Source organism: Triturus cristatus, chromosome 7 (assembly GCF_964204655.1).
Source record: "Triturus cristatus chromosome 7, aTriCri1.1, whole genome shotgun sequence".
Lineage (NCBI taxonomy): Eukaryota > Metazoa > Chordata > Amphibia > Caudata > Salamandridae > Triturus > Triturus cristatus.
In genome coordinates, this window is record NC_140590.1 from 495,027,684 (window position 1) to 495,043,988 (window position 16,305).

The 16,305-nt window shown below is 48.0% G+C and overlaps 1 protein-coding gene across 1 annotated transcript in view; it reads right to left on the reverse strand.

Moving 5' to 3' along the window:
• The window catches only part of UTS2R (urotensin 2 receptor), a 375,701-nt gene extending 360,668 nt beyond the window's left edge, over window positions 1–15,033 (reverse strand). The window contains exons 1-2 of the mRNA XM_085616864.1: window positions 14,965–15,033; window positions 12,883–14,107 (exon numbers count right to left, since the gene is read on the reverse strand). Coding sequence (XP_085472990.1) covers window positions 12,936–14,015 — 1,080 coding nt within the window. The 5' untranslated portion in view covers window positions 14,016–14,107; window positions 14,965–15,033 and the 3' untranslated portion in view covers window positions 12,883–12,935. The remainder of the gene's footprint in view (window positions 1–12,882; window positions 14,108–14,964) is intronic.
• Window positions 15,034–16,305: the final 1,272 nt, after the last annotated feature.

The following is a 16,305-nucleotide window of genomic DNA, read 5'->3' on the forward strand; positions in this document are numbered from 1 at the left end:
CAGGCTGCGGAACCGCTATCATTGAACTGCCTCTGTGTCAGCGTCGAAGGGTGATGCGCCCGTTCCAACCAACACAATGGTGACGATGTGTTGTTTTGTAGAAAACAGCTTCAGAACCCACTTCTGAGGCCCTGAACTTGGAGAGGGGCACTTCAGGCAAAGGTAGGACTCACAGAAGAACAAGTCCAGCAGAACCAGAAGAATGGTAGGAAGTCTTTTGTATTCATGAGACTTCAGAAAACAGAAGGCAAGCCAGCAAACTCTTGGAGATCACCTGGAGGGAAGGCAGAGTCCAGCTCTCCTTCAGCAGAGTCAGGGAGCAGCAGGCAGCAGGGCAACAAGCAGAAAATCATTTATTCCAGGAAAGCAGCCCCGTTAAGTCTTTTAAGCTGCAAAGCAGTCCTTATCATAGAGTTTCAGTTCAAGATCCAGAAGGGTCTGATTTAAGGGGCTAGGAGACCGAGTACTTATACCCAAAAGTGCCTTTGATGTAGGGGGTGACGTCAAAGCAGGTCTCTGAAGTACACATGGATCCCTATCAAACCCACTACTGTCTCCCAGGCTATCATGTGTGCTGAATGCAAACATACATTGTGAGATTATAGTGACCATTGACTCCATGTTGTTTTCAATTAGTCCATTTTGAATGTACAACATCATTTTGTGCTCTCGCATGATTTCATTATGTGCCTTCTTACAGCTTCAGAGTGGGATGTTTTCTTTTTTCATTTCTCTCAATAGGTGATGTATAGGCTATAGATTTCATTGCTCTGTGATGTTTTCATGTTGTGTATACATTCTCTATATATTTGAGTCTTTCACATGAAAGTGCTTATTCCAGTGATTTGACAGTATTATCTGCTTATGTTTTACTTCCTTGCATTTGACTTCTGAGTGTCCCATTATTATTTGCATGTGTTTTATTCCTGTGCATTTGACATGTGAGTAATCCATTCTTATTATTATTTGCATGTGTTTTATTATTTTCTGCTTGGGTTTTATCTCATGCATTTGACACTTGGAATACTTGTAAGTGTTTTATTATTACTTGCTATATATATTTTCTCATTTGTAAGAGGGCAACAAAGTATCCTCATTCACATTGAACTTTTCCAATTTTAATTAGCTTGTAGCTGTAATCACTCTTTTCAATTAATTTTCATATCACGTTTTTCCAATTCTTTTCAATTAATCCCCCGACGTTGGTGTCTTTTTCATATAACGTTCTTTTTATTAGGTATCCAATTTTCAATAACTCTTAGACCCAGCCAATGCATTTCATCCCTTATAGGAACTTCATCAGGGCAGTTTTGCATATCTTCCTTCTCAAAATTCCATGCTCCCTAGCCATTATGGTGCCAATTACGATCCTGGAAAAAAATTCCCCGTACGACTCGTATCCGGTCTTTTTACCGTACGAATCGTACAAGTAGCGTACAAACTGCCAAGTACGATTCGGATGGGAAAAAGACCATAAGAATCGCATTCGGAAAATTTCCCCACACGTCCTCGGGTCGGAAAAAGTGTCCGACACATCCCCGGACGATTTTACGTACAAATGTAAAAAGTGAAGTCCGAGCGCGCAAGTACGATCCATCCCGTGCGTCCGATGTCACAACCGTATGAAAAATGCACCGTACGGACCGAACTCCTATAGCAACCATGGAGACATGTGACCGCATACACGCCGAACCCCCCCCCAGCCCCCGTGAGTACGCGCCGAACCCCCCGTGTATGTACACCCGTGTACGAGTCGAACCCCCCCATGTATGTACACCCGTGTACGAATCGAACCCCCCCGTGTATGTACACCCGTGTACGAGTCGAACCCCCCGTGTATGTACACCCGTGTACGAGTCGAACCCCCCGTGTATGTACACCCGTGTACGAGTCGAAACCCCCGTGTATGTACACCCGTGTACGTACGAGTCGAACCCCCACCCGTATATGTACGGTGCGTACCCCCAGCGCTACGCTGGGGGTACGCACCGTACATACACGGGTGGGGGTTCGACTCGTACATACACAGGTGTACATACACGGGGGGTTTGACTCGTACACGGGTGTACATACACAGGGGGTTCGACTCGTACACGGGTGTACATACACGGGGGGTTCGACTCGTACGTACACGGGTGTACATACACAGGGGGTTCGACTCGTACACGGGTGTACATACACGGGGGGTTCGCCTCGTACGTACACGGGTGTACATACACGGGGGTTCGACTCGTACACAGGTGTACATACACGGGGGGTTCGACTCGAACACGGGTGTACATACACGGGGGGGTTCGACTCGTACACGGGTGTACATACACGGGGGGTTCGGCGCATACTCACGGGGGCTGGAAGGGGGTACGGCGCGTACCGGGCCCCCTAATCTGGTCGTTTCGCGGCGTACTTCGCTTTTCCGGCACTTTTTGGGTGCCGTGAAAATATTGCCGTCCAGACTGCTGTCGGTTCGAATCGTACTTCCTGGGTCGTGAAACGCTGCCTGATAGCATCCCGACGTCACGTCGGAGCATTCCCGGATCACATTCGTATGTATATTTTCGTCGGTCGGTGTTTTTTACGATTCGTACGGAAATGGTGTTTCCGTGCGATTCGTACTTCCATGTTTGTAAAGTTTTACAACCGGGTACGGGTCGGACGGAGAAAACGCTCCGACCAACGGTTCGTACCCGGTTTTTCCAGGATCGTAATTGGCACCACTATTTCTGGTTTATTACTTTCGAACAGCCTTTCAGCGTATTTTCTTTGTCCCATCCAGTCGGGCGAGACCAACCAGATGAGACTAAGACAAACACACTGAAAGGCAAAATACTTTTTCTCACCATGCCACCCTAGTTTAGGCCCAGCCATATGCAAATCAGTCTTGAACCTGTGCCTCATGGGAACAGTCCAGCCCAAACTGCCTAGCCAGGTCCTCCCTGGACAGGAAACGAGCTTCCTGACTAGCTTGAATCCAGTGACACAGTGAGCCCAGGACCCATTTCTGGGCATAACCGGCACACTTAAGCGAGAAAGCAGAGACACACAGATGATGGATGGAATACAGAGCAAATAAAACATTCACACCCAGTCAATAGATCTGGTTAAATCCAACGTTCTTCTTGACATGGGTCCCGGGCGAGGGATTTAAACCAGATCTAGGAAGAGAAAAAGTTTGGGGTGACCCTTCAGAGATGGCAATTTTTTAACACACTCTGCATGCACTTACTAGTATTCCATAGCAAGTGTGTCTCTTGAAGGAGAACCAGGTTAGGGGAGGGTCGAATGAGGTATTGGGAGACAACCCTTCTCCTTATTTTGCAGCCCAGTACATTCACGTTCCACAAGAGGACTGTGAGGTGGGTCTACCATCTTTGCCATTCATAAAGCTAATAGACAGTGTCACTCTGTGTTTCCCCCCAGGTAGGTGTTAACTTGGTGCAACTGTCAGGTCCTAATCAGACAGGGCTGTGTGGGATCGTTTAGTGTGCTGTCAACCAAATATAAGTGAACCTATTAACCCCAGCTCAACCCCCTTCCCCACGTTTACCCTGACATGGGCATAAAACTACCCATCTCCCCAACTCAGGAAAGTGCTGTAGCCTGCACCCCCTCCATTTACCAACCCAACACAGTCTTCTCAATCATAACTTAAAAGCAAGCATACCTCCCACTTCCACCATATTTGCTCCTACCACAAGCACTGCTTGCAGATTAGCTCAGTAGGGTACTGCTCAATCATTGGCTTCTCTATGAGGTAGCAACCCCGGGACCGGTATAGGCTGCCCAATGTCAATATCCAAAAAATGGGCCACAGAGGACTCTCCCCAGGGCGTAGTGCTCCCCGATCATCTCTACAGGGCCATTCGGCTCCCCCCGCCACCATCTCTCTACATTCCGGGTTCCCCAGGCAAGGCAGTCTTGCAGGGCGGGTAGTCACCCCTTCTGGTTGCCTGGGTGGGCACTCCTTCGGGCACTCCCAGGGCTGTCCTATACAGTTAAAGAAAAGAACATTACCTTGGAAAAGCATTTTAAGTTTAGCCGGGTAGCACATCATGTACTTAATATTCAAGGCCCTCAGTTTTTGTTTCACAGACTCAAAGGCCTTCCACTGCTGTGGAACCAGTTTTGTGAGGGTATAAGGGTTAAGGATTCATGTGAATTTATACTTGACCTTGGATAGGTCTCTTGACAGCCCGAAGCACCAGATATCTGTCCTATAGTTCGAGACCCGCACTATCAACGGGCGTGGAGTTGCCATAGGAGGTGGCTTCTGCACCAGGACCCTGTGAGCCCTTTCGATAAGATAACAGTGAGATATCTGTTCCATTGTAAGGAAGGGCCACAACCAATCCTCCAGGAACCACTCCAGTCATGGACCTTCTGTCCCCTCTGGGAAACCCAAGAATCACAAGTTATTATGCCTGGAGTGCCCCTCAGCTTCCTCTACATGAGCGGCCAGTTCCCCAGAGAGGCCTTGAAGCTTCTGAACAGTCGGGGTCAGGTCCCGCACTGTACCTTCCAGCATTATGAGCCGTGTTTCAGCCTCGGTCACCTATCTAGTTGTTTTCTTCATGTCTCACAGAAGCAAGACCACTGCCCCAATCAAGGTCTCCAACGCATGGCGTGAGGACTCAATCACCTGCAGGATAGCCTATATCCCCGAATGTGAGCCCCCATCCACCTCCTCCGCGGCAGCCGCCACAGGCCCAGCGGTGTGATCTCCCTGCGTCGGTGGCACCAAGGATTTGGAAAACTTTTCAGATTCCCATTTGGGCTGAAGTTTTTCCTTCACCATGTTGACTGATGTTGTGGTCACCTCCGGAAAGCAGCATGCTGAAGTGCAGCCTTCCAGGCCCCTGTGCCTCTGTGAGGGTGGTCGGCACGAGCAGCCGCATTCTGTTTTTTGGACACTGACTCCTAGGCTGCTGGCAGCCCGGTGAGGAAGTAAGTTCCCCCTCTACTGTAGGTGCAGCCTGCTCCCAAAGTGCTCGCCCCAGTCACAATGCTGGGGTGGGGTGGATGCACACCACCCAACAACAATCAAGGCATTGGGCGTCCCGGACCACAGGGAGGCCACCAGGAGCTACCCCACACCTCTATCCAGGCAGGGAGGGCAGTACAAGCAACCACAGTCCTTATAGTGCGGGGGTGCACCACCAGAGCACACTTCTATCCCCCACGAGACCACTCAAGTGGCACATGCAGCTGCACAAGGTAAGGAGGTCACCCCCTGCGGCTGCCACTCCTCAACTGTGTGAGACCCTGAAGCCCAAGGCAGGCCGCATCGCAGCATCCAAGGGAATCAATGCCACCTACCCCGGTGGAGAACCCCACCTTCCAGTTCCCCCGGGGCCCCCACATCTCTAAAGAGGCGGGGGCTGCTGCACCAGGAGCCATTCCCAGGCCATTCCCCCAGTCCTCTGTCTCACTCCGGGCCCACCTCCTCACCTTCGGAGCCTCATGGGAGCCATCTTAAGCCACAAGTCCCTCCCAGGACACGGCCCTCACCAGTCCCAGATGTCACATCATGGGTCTTCAGCACCTCTGTTACCCCTGCCAATGATCGGGACAACCGTGCACTGACTTGGGCCGTCAATGGGACCTCAGCAGCTCCCGGATGTCACAGGATGTTCGGTGCGACGAGGGAGCACTATTAAATGGCAGCCACCATCTTATGCATCCTGACCATGTCTCATTTCTATTTTTAATCACTTGGTAGTGAAACACCAGCAAATAAAAACATTTTTAGCTCAGCACACATAATTTTAATGTAACAATTTAATCAAGGGAGAATGTTGACTTAAGGGACATAACCTGACAAACTTTAGCTCACCACTCATAATTTTAATGCACATCTAACAATTTAACCAAGGGATAATTTTGACTTAAGGGAGATAACCTGCCATAAACTAGGCAACCCACAAGTAGGAGACAGTACAACTTGTAAAGTTTAACACTCTTGGATGCTTACCAGTGCTAGATATGTAACCTATTGATGAAGCATGCCACACTCCAAACTAAGCAGGTAAGGGTTCATCATCCTGTATGATTACATGAATGTATGGTAATTCCATAAGAGATCTGGATGTTTCTTCCAGGAATGTTGTATTTCTTGTATGTTTGTCTGTTTACACAAAGCAACAGCCCTTTAACACCTCTTGCTCCCCTTTTGTGTGTTAGCTTCCTGTGTTGTACCTGTCCTGTATGTTAGTGAAATGGGTGATGTTCCTTTTGCTATTGCCATCTGTCCTTTACTTGTTCGTGTTAGACTGGTTTGTTGTGCTACTGTACACATTGTACATGTATTGTGTTGTGAAACTCTGTATAAAACTTCCTACAATACAAAAGACAAAATGATTTGCATTGCCAGTGCTTGTTTTCATTTATTATTTGAGTGAACACACATAAACTATGTGAGTAGAGTTTACTTTTTGTTTTACATGTGAAACAGGCAGTTAATGAGAAGGCCTAGGCGACTTTGTAAAAATGTTAAACATAGCTGACAAGTGGTTCCATGTCATATATAACATCTTCTGTAAAGTTTGGCATTTTAACCATAAACATGTTGCATAGGGTAATCCACGTTTACAACAAAACTTTTTTTTCGCGAACGTAGACCCCGCATACCATTACTCAGCGAGGACTTGGACCCCGCATACCATCACTCCCATTTTTTTATAACGCGTGTACATTTACCATGCATGCCTTTACAACGAATTACGTTGTAAAGGCATGTATGGTAAATGCACACGCGTTGTGAAAAAAACAATTTGGGCGAAACACGTCGTTGTGAGGAAACAGAGGCTCTTCTGTTTCCTGACTACGACGTGCACCAGCCCTCAGAGACAGACAACAGACTTCGTGAAGAAGGAACCAGGAGGAGAGAGGAACCACGAAGAAAGACAGGTAAGTGTTTTAGGGTTTAGAGAAGTGTTTGTGTAGTGTAGGGTAGTGTTTTAGGGTTTAGGGTAGTGTTGTGCTGTTTGTGTAGTGTAGGGTCATGCTGGAGGTAGTGTTTTAGGGTTTACGGTAGTGTTGTTGTGTTTGTGTAGTGTAGGGTAGTGTTTTAGGGTTTAGGGTAGTGTCGGAGAGTCGTGCAGGGTAGTGTTTTAGGGTTTAGGGTAGTGTTGTGGTGTTTGTGTAGTGTAGGGTCGTGCTGGGGGTAGTGTTTAGGGTTTACGGTAGTGTTGTTGTGTATGTATAGTGTAGGGTAGTGTTTTAGGGTTTAAGGTAGTGTCGGGGGGTCGTGCAGAGTAGTGTTTTAGGGTAGTGTTGTGGTGTTTTTGTAGTGTAGGGTAGTGTTTTAGGGTTTAGGGTAGTGTTGTGGTGTTTGTGTAGTGTAGGGTCATGCTGGGGTAGTGTTTTAGGGTTTAGGGTAGTGTTGTGGTGTTTGTTTAGTGTAGGGTAGTGTTTTAGGGTTTAGGGTAGTGTTGTGGTGTTTGTGTAGTGTAGGGTCGTGCTGGGGGTAATGTTTTAGGGTTTAGGGTAGTGTTGTGGTGGTTGTGTAGTGTAGGGTAGTGTTTTAGTGTTTAGGGTAGTGTCAGGGGTCGTGCAGGGTAGTGTTTGAGTCTAGGGACAGGACTGTGGGTCGGGGGGTTGTGCTGGGGGTAGTGTTTTAAGGTTTAGGGTAGTGTTTGTGTAGTTTAGGGTAGTGTTGTGGTGTTTGTGTAGTGTAGGGTCGTGCTGGGGGTAGTGTTTTAGGGTACTGTTGTAGTGTTTGTGTAGTGCAGAGTAGTGGTTTATGGTAGTGTTGGGGGGTTGTGCTGGGTAGTGTAAATGTGGGAAAAGGACTGGGTGTCGAGGGAGGGTCGTGCAGGGGTCCTACATTAGGGTGTAGGGTAGGGTAGTCTACTCTCACTTACCTTTAAAACTTTTACAATAAGTGTACCTTTACCACGCATGCCTTTGCGTTGTAATAGCATGCGTGGTAAAGGCATAGTCGTTGTAAAAGTTTGCGTTGTGATAATTTGCGGGGTCATTGTAATTGCGTTAAAAAAAATGTGGGGTGATGGTATGCGGGGTAATTGATAGTGGGATAACGTCACATATTCGTTGCATAGTATTTTGCCACCATAATTAGGGCCACAGCAATTATGCGATTGTGCGGCCACAGGGTTTTTGTTATTATTATGGGTAATGCCACATTTGCCATATAATCCCTCATCTGCTGCATTATCTGCAGATTTTAACGAAAAAAGTTGTTTCAAGCTTCAACGGTTCAATAGTTAATAAAAATGCAGTGACACTTGTTGCTATACAGTGAAAGGCGCTTTGCACAGATAGACTGGTCACATTTCTGTTGGTTATTTCTACATTTGGGTGTTAAACTGATACGAATGAGGTGCAACCTATGCCCAGACAGTGTTAACAAGTATTGGAAATGCAATAGGTCTTGCATTTTTTTTAGTTAAAGTTATTGGCATTTTAAATAGTAACAAGTTTTACCTACCAAGGGAGGAGGGAGGTAGCAGTAACGAGACACTGAGGTAAGGGGCTTATGCCTGGAATGCTAGCAAGAGGAGTAGAGAAGATAGAGAGGACTAGGGAGAAATACAGGGGTAGAGGGCGTTAGAAATAAGTGGCTGAAGCGCTACGGGACAGTTCCTCGTAGGTATTGGCCAAAATGGAGTCCATATCCTAACAGATAAAAAAAAAAATGAGGGGCGGTAGGGCTGGGATAAAGGCGGCTCATCTGCACTTGAAAAGCCTTGGGTGTGCAACATATTTAAATATACAACCATTCTGATCTTCCCACTCCCCGCCTCTGTGATGGTCGTGCGCACCTTCTGCATCATGCACACATAAACCCTGCACTGAGTTGTCATGTAAAACAGTTGCAGCACATACTACTCCATGTATGCACGTAATAAATCACAATTATTTGTAACAATTTTGCAAATGTTTTCAGTCGGCTAATACCTAAAGCAGTCTCTAAATGGCTATTGCATTAAAGCATGCTGTTCCCTTACCAGAAGGTGTACTACTGCCACTGCTAACACCATGCCCTGATTGCTACTCCTCTGCCTCTACTTTCCCTGGTGTGTTCACTGTCTATGGAAGGGGCAAGCAGTAAAATCCAGAGCATAGACTTCACTACAGACTGACTAGAGCTGCACAGTTTCACGACCGAAGACACAGCCGATATAGGGGGAGCAAAAGCTCAATAGTCGACAACTTGAAACAAGACTGCCGAACACACTGGGTGCAAGAAAAAAACTTCACATACATATCTGGGGTGAGGGGCAGCAGAGAAAAAAAGAGTCAGGCAAAAAAAGATGGTTACAAACGCGCAGCTGCTTTAAGACTGACGAACACATGGGATGCAACAAAAAACCTGAACACACACACACACACATATACGGTGAAGGGCAGCACAGGAAAAAGAGTTCTCCCAAAAACAGAAAAGAAATGTCAGCGTAAAGAAACTGAACTTTGCCAGTGCTCCTCAGCCTTGAACGGAAGTGAGGCATCGGGAGCGTGAACCAATGAGGAGCCAGCAAAGAAGAGCAATGCAGGAGTCAACCTATGGTAAGCAGCAAGCGGGCATGCGCACTGCCGCTCGACCTAAAAATGTCAAAATAATACTATCAGAAATCGTGGCGTGTTAAGCCACCTAATTCGCCTTTTCTTGCCTCATAATTTAGTCAATCCCTGATGCATAATTTGGCCCTCTCCTGCTGTGTAATTCCAGTTGCCCTAGCCATAATGAACGTGCTAAAAAGCAATACTACAAGCCCCACAGAACAACTTGCTTTTGGCTGAAAAGCCAGGAGTAGATATCATAGTGCTTCCTGTCAGACTCCTTCCTGACTTTGTCCTTCTTTTTTGTAGGCAATCACGTGTTAAACAGCCTGGATGGTGAGAGCGCAACCATAGCATTTCAAAGGTAAATAGGAGCACATCCCTGCTAATGGCCTAAAATGAACACTTATTGGAAAATCGTCACGGTAAAATGAATGTTATTTACCAGACCAATGTGAGCAGCAGCAGCTGGACTTGTCTGAAGAGACACAAAGAAAAACAAGCATTTGCAATGCAATCGGTCTCGCCTTTTGGACCTTATATGTATTTAGCTATGCAGCACATTAGCCTGGGTGCTGAAACATCTACTGTTCCTTAACATGGAGGGAAAGTAAGCTTCAAACTGCGTGACACGCTAGGTATGGGAACACAAGGAGAAAAATATTGCCTTTTAAGCGGGAAATGGTGTAGTCCAAAGCTCTGTTTTTAATATAAAATCAGAGCCTTCAGTGGTCATATCACTGAAAATACAAGATTCGAAAAAAAATATTGCTGTCTACGGGTGCTCGTGGAAGACAATTTCTATGGACTATAATCTAGAGAATGCTAAAGTGATTCTGGTATTTTACTGACCTCTGCTGGTCGTTTTCTATCAAGAAAGTTAAATAGAGGCAGTTGCCAGAAAAAAAAATATATATAAAGTCCCTCAGTAGAAAGCAATTCTGGTATTTTACTGACCTCTACTGGTCCTTTTCTATTAAGACTGTTAAATAGAGACAGTTGAATAGAAAAAAGTCCCTAAGCGGAAGCAGACAAGTCCTAGGGCGGATCTTCAGAGCCCACTAAGTACATACACATATAAGTATATACTAATATATGAGTATATTCTAAAGTATATACAAGAGGTCTTGAATGCTCGACCTAAAAACAATGTGCTGGCGCCCCTCTTCCTGTGGGGATGGGGAGTTTGTACTGATTTCGGTGGACCCTCTGCGTCACCCATGCCATGCGGCCCACCTTGATCAAGCGCAACTCTAACAGCAAGTGCTGCCCTGCAAGGGCCGCCATTGGTGGGTCCTTTAAAAGATAAGGTGGAGAGCGAGAGCGTGCTGAAGAAGTTTGTTTTTCTCTACTGACGTATGTAATAACTCGCCGAAAATACCCGAGCGAGGCCTCATCTTAGAGGTACCGAGCAGGTGGTAGAGGCTCAGGCTCCTTCTTGGATAACATTTCTGTGATCCGCGCACTAGAGAAAGATTCGCCCAGCCCCCACCTGAGCCATCTCTCTTTCCCTCTTCCTTCATCTCTCTCACTTTCTCTATCTCTCTCCCTTTCTTTTCATTCTCTCACTAGCTTTGTCTCCCTCTCTCTCTCTCTGTTTCTCCTCACTCACACTCTGCTCCTCTAACACTCTCACTCTTTCTCTCCATCTCTCTCACTAGCCTTGTCTATCCCTTCTTATTTCTCTCCCCACTCACCATCTCTTCCTCTCACTCTCTCCCCATCGCTGTCATTCTCCTTCTCCACCCCGCCCCCATTCCCCCAGCCCCTCCTACTCTCTCTCTCTTTACAGACGGTGCAGTTTTCGCTGCAGGAAGTCGCTTCCATCCTGTACCAGGTGCTTCATTCGGACGTCCCCGAGGGCGCGCGCATCCTCAATATGGGCCGCTGCTGCTAGAAGCAGGATTTCCGGGGCACTTCGTTTGACTCTGCTGACACCACGTTCTTTTCATTAAGTCTGACTTGAATGACATCTCCCTGAACACTGTTAGTGACGAAAGACAGCGCGTTTGAGTTGCATTTTCTCATCCAGTGAACGGTGCCGGATTTTTTGCCCCAGGAGAGGAAGCCTAAACTTGAAATCCGAATAGTGCCTAAAGGAAGAAATGCATTCCCTCCTCCCTCAAGCACCGCGGTTCTTTTTTGGTATATCACTGTTCATCTCCACTGCTGCTCAGAAAAAGCAAGTGTGCCCGAATATTGTGTTAGCTGGATCAGACTTCCCTAGAGATGCCAAACTATAAGCCGTGATGCCAACCAAAAACCTTTCTCAGCCACTTCAGCAACGGACTACTGGCCTGGCCAGTCAGGGCCGCACTGGAAAGTAAAATCAGCCCCGCAGACATGTTCCAGCCAGCCCACGCTCGGGGAGGCTGCGGCTAGAACGGGGCTGGGTGGTTGTGTTACAACTATTTTGCCATCCTGTTGTGTTAAGCTGGGTCATATCACACGACCTGATATGTACAGTGTATTTCTACCATCTGTAAGGACTCATGTCTTTAAGTATGAAAACACATTTCACATTTTTTCCCTGATCATAATGTGGCATAATCTACACTAATATAATCTGCTGCCAAGGTCAGATTGCTCATTAGAAAGATGTGCTAATGCAGTGTCCAATATCTACAATATTCCCTTTAACATATTAATTTTACACATTCAACGTTCCACGTTTAATTATTTGATATAGCACAGCGAGTCGGATTGTCAGAATGAGACGCTCAGCCAGACCTTGTTCTTTAGCTCACACCCTCTGCATTCTGGTACTTGTAGTTTTACTAATCTCTACATACAAACAGGAATGTGAGTGCCACCATTTAAAGTGGTGTGAGCTCAAGTGCGGTCGACCTCGAATCTGGGGAACCAGGTTCGAGTCTCGACAATGACGCTGAACACCCTGTGATTCTGGGCAAATCACTGAATGTGTCCTAATGTAACGCAACTGGTGCTATGCAAAGCGCTCTGATACCGGATTCGGGTCAAGTGTGCTCTGTATAAAACTCTGTAAAAAATAAAATGACTGCCTGAAGGGTTCGCTTCCGACATGGGGGGTGCTTAAGTGTGGCGGATACCTCTATAAAAAGGTATTTCAGATAAGCAGTCACAGACTGATGCAGAAATCACATTTTTCTTTCCATTTTACATGAACCAGAAAGCAAAGAAAAAGCCAGAAAAGGATGAGCTACTCCTTCCTGACAGTTGGCAATTGGCTATTTTTACGGATAAATGGTGTGTCTATATATATATATTTGCGTAGTTGCATATTTTAATTCTGTCAAATTATCCCTCCTTTCTGAATCCCAATAATTTCAGGGATCTCCCCTGCCCCACCCTCCAGAAACTGGACAGTAAAGCAGACCTTACCTTACACGCGCCCCTTGTTCTGTGCTCTCGGCTGAGTCAGGCCGTCCTCTGCATCAGCTGTGGTCCTTCAGCGTGGTCATCACCATGGACTCGGATGCATAGTCAAACTGGTTGCTTGAGGACATGGACTTCCCCCAAGAGGAGCACTGCAGGGTAGACCCCCTCTTCCTGAAGGAGGAGGTGAACCGGTAGAAGTTGCGATGCCTGTTCTTCAGGTACTCCCGGTAGTTCTTGGTCAGCAGAGTGTAGAGGAAGGGGTTGATGCAACTGTTGCTGTAGGTCAGGCAGGTCACCAGGTAGTTGATGCTTTTCTGAGTCTCGGAGGACATCTGTATGGAGCGGTGGTAGAGCGGCACCAGCTGCCAGATCCAGAAGGGCAGGAAGCAGGCCCAGAAGACCAGCACTATGCTGAAGATCATGATGAGGACCTTCTGCTTCGGGGAGCGCTTGTTGTCTTTCCTGTTAATGGGATTCCTCTGGGACTCCAGGTAGGTCCTGGCCAGCTTGGTGTAGAGGTAGCCGATGACCACCCCCGGGGCCATGATGCTTGTGCTGAACAGTACAGTCAGGTAGATCTTGTAGGCCTCAGCACTCCAGGTGGGGGCACAGATCCTCTTGCCTCCCTTGGCCTGACTTTGGGTCAGGTGGACCATGATCATCATGGGCAGGGTGAGGAGCAGGGAAAGAGCCCACACAGCCCCAGCCATGGCTTTCCTGTAGCTCTTGGATCTCCGGACTGTGTCCAGCGGCTTGGTGACGGCCACATAGCGCTCAGTGCACATGACGGTCAGGGTGAAGATGCTGGCGTGCATGGTGAGCAGGTCCAGGCTGAACAGCACCTTGCAACCCAATTCCCCAAAGTACCAGTCCTGTGCGAAGTAAGTGCAGACGATGAAGGGGATGGTGGAGAGGTAGAGGAGGTCAGCCAACGCCAGGTTGACAATGGAGATGTACATGTTGGCAGCATACCTCATGGAGTGGCACATCACCACTAGTGTGTACACATTGCCAGCCACTCCGGATACATACATGAAGGACAGCACAGTTCCAAAGGCTGAGGCAATGACTAGGTCCTCCCTGCGCTGGGATCCTGAAGTGGACAAGTTTAGGGGGATGGAGTGGTTGGACTCCATGGGGGCATGGGGTGGGGGTCAGTGTAGATGCAGCATGGATCTCAGCACGAACCTCAAAGTCTGCAGTATTCCGAGGTCCAAAAAGGAAGTACCTGTCCAGGGGAGTAAAAAAAAGATGAACAGGACATGAGATGGAAGAAGGGTGTACTAATCAGGGATTCAAGGAGGCAGGTACTGACTAGGGGGTGCAAGAACCGACAAGGGAATGAAGGAAGAGAGGGGCTGACCAGGGGTACTGCGCCACAGGGGCTTGAGGGGAGAAAGGGGCTGAGCTGGAAGTGTAGGAACATAGGGACTACAGGGACATTCAGGGACAGAGTGGCTGATCAGGGGGTGTAGGGACACTGGGACCTGCAGGGAGAGTGGGGCTGACGAGGGGGGTGCAGGAACGCAGGACTGGTAAGGGGATGGGGCTGACCAGTAAGTGCAGGAGCAAGGGGGACTGGCTGTCAAGGAAGGGTAAGGAAAGGGGTTGACAACGCAGAAATGGCCAAGAGACACAAGAAAAGATTGAATGAACAGGAGGAGCAAACGGAGATGAACTAAGCAGGAGGTGCAAAGAGAAAAGACCAGACAGGGGGTACAATACGAGATAAAGTGGTCAGGCGATGCAAGACGAGAGAAACTGACTACGGAATACAAGACTAAAGAAATTGACAAGGGAGTGCAAGAGGAAAGACGCCGAACAACTGATTTACGAAAAGAACGCTAAGAGATGCAACACGAGAGATTCTAAACTAAACCTGCAGGGAATCGGACTGACGGTTCAGGTAGCAGGTATCTGACCGGAAGGTGAGGGGAGAAAGGACCGGAGTCGGTAATTACCCTGGGATGCAGCTGGGTGCCTCACCCCCTCCCTGATGCTACTGATGGTCGCCCTCTGTCGTGGTCCATAACAGCGGGAGAGGGCTGGACTATTACAAGGTGCAGGGAGACTAGTGGCACTGACCTGGGGGTGCAGCCGATGAGTGCTTGTCGTGCCTCTCGCTCGGTGCTGAATCTTGTCCCCGTCCTCTTCTGGGCTCCTCCCCCTGATGTTCGGGGTCCGGTGGGCTCTCCCCAAGCCCTCCCTCTCAGGCAGCAGTGAGCTCCTTGCACCGTCTCGGCACCTGTCCCCGGCACAAACCTTGCGTCCTGCTCCCTTCCTGTCGGCTGCCGATAGGCTGTTCATTCATCCTGCGCTACCAGTGGCAGAGGGGACTTGGCAGTCTCAGGTGTCCGAAGTCCCCTCCACCCCAGGCACAGTGCGTTGACGCTGGACTGCCGTCTTCTGCTGCGCGCGTGGCTTCTCTCAAACAAAGATGCGGGAAGAGTGGACGGGACATTCACACACAGCGTCATCTTTTTTCATTCATAGACCGCGCGCGCTCGTGAGCCTTTTCTTCTGCCTGCCTCTGTCTGACGTGGAGGGAGATCCCGATCCCGCTGCTCGGTGCTGTTCACAGACAGGGCCAGGGTCTCTCTCAGCGGTGTGTGTTGCGTTCCTTCTTAGCATGTTAGGAATTCTTCCCTTTGGCACTTACACCAGTGTGTTGCTTTTAGCGCTTTCCTTATAGACACAATGGCAAGGCACTGGTAGTGATTTGAAGGCACAGCGGTTGTTCTTGACTGCTGTATGTCTGCCGCGCTTTTCAACAGAAAAGTCTCCGCATTTCAACAGCCCGTGTAGTTCAAAGGGCGTTAGTGTTCAGACCTTAAGTTTTAGTCCTGCTTCAACGGTCTAATCATTTATATCATGTTTAATGCACACCGGTTGCAGTCCTTTATTCTGTGATTGTGACCTTTTCCTCCAGATGGCAGAATAAAAGGGCGAACCTTTACATCCCGATATAACCCTTTGCCTGCACCCCTTTCAGCAGTAACACATTGTCAACCTGCGGGCTTCTCTCGACAGCAGCGTTTCGTTTGTGAGCTGTGATCCGCTTGGAGAGGCTTTCAGAAGTCTAATATTTATGTTTTATGAAATCAGATCAAATACATGATGCGGATGTGTCATCAACAGAATTACCTGGAAAGGATAAGCCCTTCGACCTGGAGGTTCCATCTGTTTTCTATGATCTGCGCCTCCTTTTAATTGTTATCAAAACCAATTTTCTCCTGTTGTGGACACGCAGTCATAGGGAAAAGTATAGGGACCCTGCTTAGTAAATTCACAGGGACAACACAAGCCCCATCCCCTTTGACTCCCGATGAAAGGATATCATGTGATACCTCTTGATTTGTGGCAAAGGTGACATCACAGGAAGTGCAATACACAGAGGCCACGGGCCTAATGAAATCACAGTATATT